This window comes from Limulus polyphemus, unplaced genomic scaffold (genome assembly GCF_000517525.1).
Source record: "Limulus polyphemus unplaced genomic scaffold, Limulus_polyphemus-2.1.2 Scaffold2857, whole genome shotgun sequence".
In the NCBI taxonomy this organism is placed as follows: domain Eukaryota; kingdom Metazoa; phylum Arthropoda; class Merostomata; order Xiphosura; family Limulidae; genus Limulus; species Limulus polyphemus.
The window spans coordinates 105,947-109,788 of record NW_013668467.1 but is presented as its reverse complement, the minus strand read 5'-3'; the positions used below and the strand labels follow the sequence as shown (position 1 = coordinate 109,788).

The window sequence follows — 3,842 nt, the reverse complement described above, 5'->3', positions numbered from 1 at the left end:
GATTTGAATGAAGAAGTTTCATAAAGAGTGCGAACGATAGTGTGATGTAAAAATTACTCATGCTAGAAATGTTCATAAAACTTGTTTTATTCTGTTTCTATTCTCATTTCTCATATTCTACTCATATTTCTATTCTCATATTGTGTGCCATTTTTGCTGTATTTAATTACAGACAAGCACACAAACAAACAAACAAACAATCTCAGCGTTTTAGTAGTATATAGATTACTTCAAGGTCATCAAGCTTAATAAATTAGCATTACATCTTACAAGACTATCCAACTAATGAAAATTGGTGTTTCCTATTGTTATTGTTTTTGCTTACCTCAAATCTTGAGAGATTAATCAGTAATTTGACAGTTAATCAGCAAATTCCACTAATTGTCCATCTCTAGTTGTGAAATGCTTCTATTTTAAGGAATAAATTAAGGCTGAATAATTTTTCTGGTAATTAATGTTAGTTGTATTCTCATTCAGTGTGCTAGAGAAGGTGTTATTTTTTACCTTATCCAACAGCATCTAAGTACTGGTTGTCATGGTGTTGTTACATTTGATGTCTGTTCTCCCAAAGTAAAATAAAATGAATAGCCTTGTGATTTCAGGGATGTCTGTGTGAAAGTGTTTGTACGTTGCTAAAAGATGGTAGTAATCTTCATCAGTTGAAGCATAGCTCAGGAAAGTACAATGTAAATCAAGAAATGTGCATATTTCATGCCATTTGAAAGAAATATATAGGAAATTTGAATACAGTGCCTTCAGAATTGACAAATCCTTTGTGTCTACAATTCAATATTATAATATAGATATTTTATGTTAGATGCTGTTGCCAATGCAATGAGAGTAAGAGTAACACAATTTTCAGGCATCAAAATATAAGTTGATTAATATTAATCAACTGTAAATATTATTCTAAGTTGATTAATATTTACAGTTGATTTTGAAGTGAAATATTAAGCACAGTAGAACCTCAATTAATGGGCACCTTGAAACAATGGGCACTGTGACATTAACCCACTAACTGCAGATGACTGATATTTCCATCATTTCAGTTCTATGGCTCAGCTGCAAATGATGGAAATATCTGTAAGTTGCACATATATAAATATAACTCTATGCAAATGACAATAATTACCGTTTTATTGTGATTGATGGCAACTCAGTTTTAACTGTGAGTCAGAAAATGGCAACTCAGCTGCTCCTGCAGCAGTTAATGGGTTATGGGCAGATCTTTTCAAATTCTATTTTCTACTATTTGTAACCAAAATAAATCTTGCAATAATGGGCACCTCAATATTCCGAATTAAGGGCAGTGTCTTTAGTCTTGTTCTCTATCAGGGCACTCGATAAAGTGGACAGTTATCTTTGTATGCCTATATGGGTTTCTGCTAAATTCCAAGCATCCCAGAAGGATGACTAATATTCAAACACTTGTAATGTTTATTGGATTGGCACCGAACCATATACTGTAATAAACATTTTCACGGATTCAAAGTGCAATCTTATTACTCTGTGGAATTCTCGTTGTATGTAAACACTGTAAGATACAGAATCTGATAAATTCCATATCATGTTCTTGGAGCAGGGGTTAAGTCCACTTATTTCTGTGCACATGCTTTGTTGCTCTCGAGAGTATCGTATTACGGTATCACATAAACAGTTTAATGACACAAACAGTGATTTGTTACTTTATTTTTAGCAGATTTCTACTTCATTCATTGACAGTAAAATAAACACAGAAAATAAATGTGAAATGTTTTGCAGTTCAAACTCTGAAGAGAAGTACTTTGAAATTTTGTGATCAATAATAAAGAAAAAAAGGGTCACAACTAATCTACCCCCCCGAAACCTCCTACTGACAACACTCCATGTCATGGCAATGTGCAATTCATGAACACCCATGAACAAAATGGGGGGGGGGGTTAAATTTAAAAGATTTAACACAGTCAGTATGGCTCATTTTTATATTAAGGGGACCTTGTTATAGAGGGCAGTTGGATGCAGTCAGAAGGGTGCCCTTAATGTTCAGGTTCTACTGTAATTGAACTGTATACAAATTTAATTTCAAGACAACACAAAATACATACTCTGGCCGCCAGGAGCATACTTCACACCCATCCAAGTGTTAAATACGATGGTGCAATGGTGGTAGCAGTGGAGAAATGACACCTGGTTAAACTTCTTTCGCAGGATAAAGAAAACCTAAACAGTCAGGAGGTAGGTTTTATATAAATACTGTGTGAATTATTTCTTTCTATAAATACTTTAGTGACAGACAGCTAAATATATTAACCACAATTATCAAAAATTACTTGCAACATTTAGTTAAACCAAAAGAAAAACTAATAACTTGAAGAAACAAATATCATTAGTTAAATCATTTTGTTTTAACTCAGTACATTAGCTACAATTAAAATCCTGAAGTCGTTCTTTGATTGGTGCTCAGGGTGCCCTCTGGGGTAGTCAGATGTGTGTGGCCCTTTTAATCAATTCTCAAAAATCTTAAGCCAGATGTACCCAGAGTTTTTATTAAGGACTTAAAGAATGACATTATAAAATTGGGGGATGGGGGTGAGACAATTTACCATTACAATTTTCTTGAAGTACAAGCTGTGAAATATCTAATATAATAAGAGCTTAAAATAAATACTTTTATGGACAGTTTTTATTCTGTTTAAAAAATTCAAATATTTTATAAACCAATCATTTTAAAACTTTTCTGCCATGATTATAGGTAAACAACTTTTCCAATACCAGGTTTATTTTCTGAAACACAAAGACATGTTTTAATAGTTCACTACTTTATCTGAAACTGGTAAAGTGTGGGAGTTTGAAGAGGAAAACCTTTTCTCTATGTGACACAAAATTCAAAACTAACTTGGCAGTTTGGGAGTTTGAAGAGGAAAACCTTTTCTCTATGGTGACAAAATTCAAAACTAACTTGGCAGTATATTAGTTACAGCAGTAACAGTTAATAGTTTCAGTTTAGAATTTGGAAAAACTCTAGCCAACTTAAAACTGGGACATTCACATGAAATTCACAATTGGAAATCTGTCACATCCTCTCTTTCAAGATTTGTCAATACTTCTCTCTTAGATTTAATACTTTATTATTTTTAACCAATAGTAATCCAAGGTTTTCATCTATCAAATGACATGTTATATTACAGAAAAAGGTTAATTTCTCTTTCAGTATAAGCTTCGTTCCCATGGGAAACACATCGCCTAGCGTGGAGGAATTTGTAACAGCTATTGTCACATAGTTAGAAAACTAGAAAAACTGTGATAATTATGGTACATTGTCTTCTTTTTGCATATTATTATTCTATGTTCTTTGATGTATTATTTAATCAAATAAGAATTATTTAGTGCACTACTACCATTAGTATATTAAAAAAGTAGGGTTAACCATCATCGATGGTAAAGCGGAAAAAAAAAAAGAGGCCCTGGTAAGCACTTAATTTCTTGTTTTTTGTGTGTGTTCTTTTTGTTATTATAAAAGTAACTAAAGCATAAAAGTAAGAAACTCTTTGGGTTTGTTAAAGTTAGATTAAGTAAAATAAATAATAATATAATAAAAAAATTTTCATTGGGATTTTTTTATTTATTTGAAGTTAAGCACAAAGCTACACAATGGGCTATTTTTGCTGTCCACCAGGGTATCAAAACCTGGTTTCTAGTGCCATAAGTCTTCAAAGATAATGCTGTGCCACTTGGGGGCTTTTCATGAGAAATGCATGCGAGCAGCTTGGAGTAGTTTGTGGGTAATATAATTCAATAGCATAACGTGAGCAGCATGTTCCTCAAGTGATTTACAACTTATAATGGCACGAACAGTAGTAAGA

General features: G+C 32.6%; 1 protein-coding gene across 1 annotated transcript in view; it reads right to left on the bottom strand.

Moving 5' to 3' along the window:
* Positions 1-2,046: 2,046 nt before the first annotated feature.
* Positions 2,047-3,842, bottom strand: part of LOC106468070 (elongation of very long chain fatty acids protein 4-like) — a 35,436-nt gene continuing 33,640 nt past the window's right edge. The window contains exon 5 of the mRNA XM_013928468.2: positions 2,047-2,199. Coding sequence (XP_013783922.1) covers positions 2,062-2,199 — 138 coding nt within the window. The 3' untranslated portion in view covers positions 2,047-2,061. The remainder of the gene's footprint in view (positions 2,200-3,842) is intronic.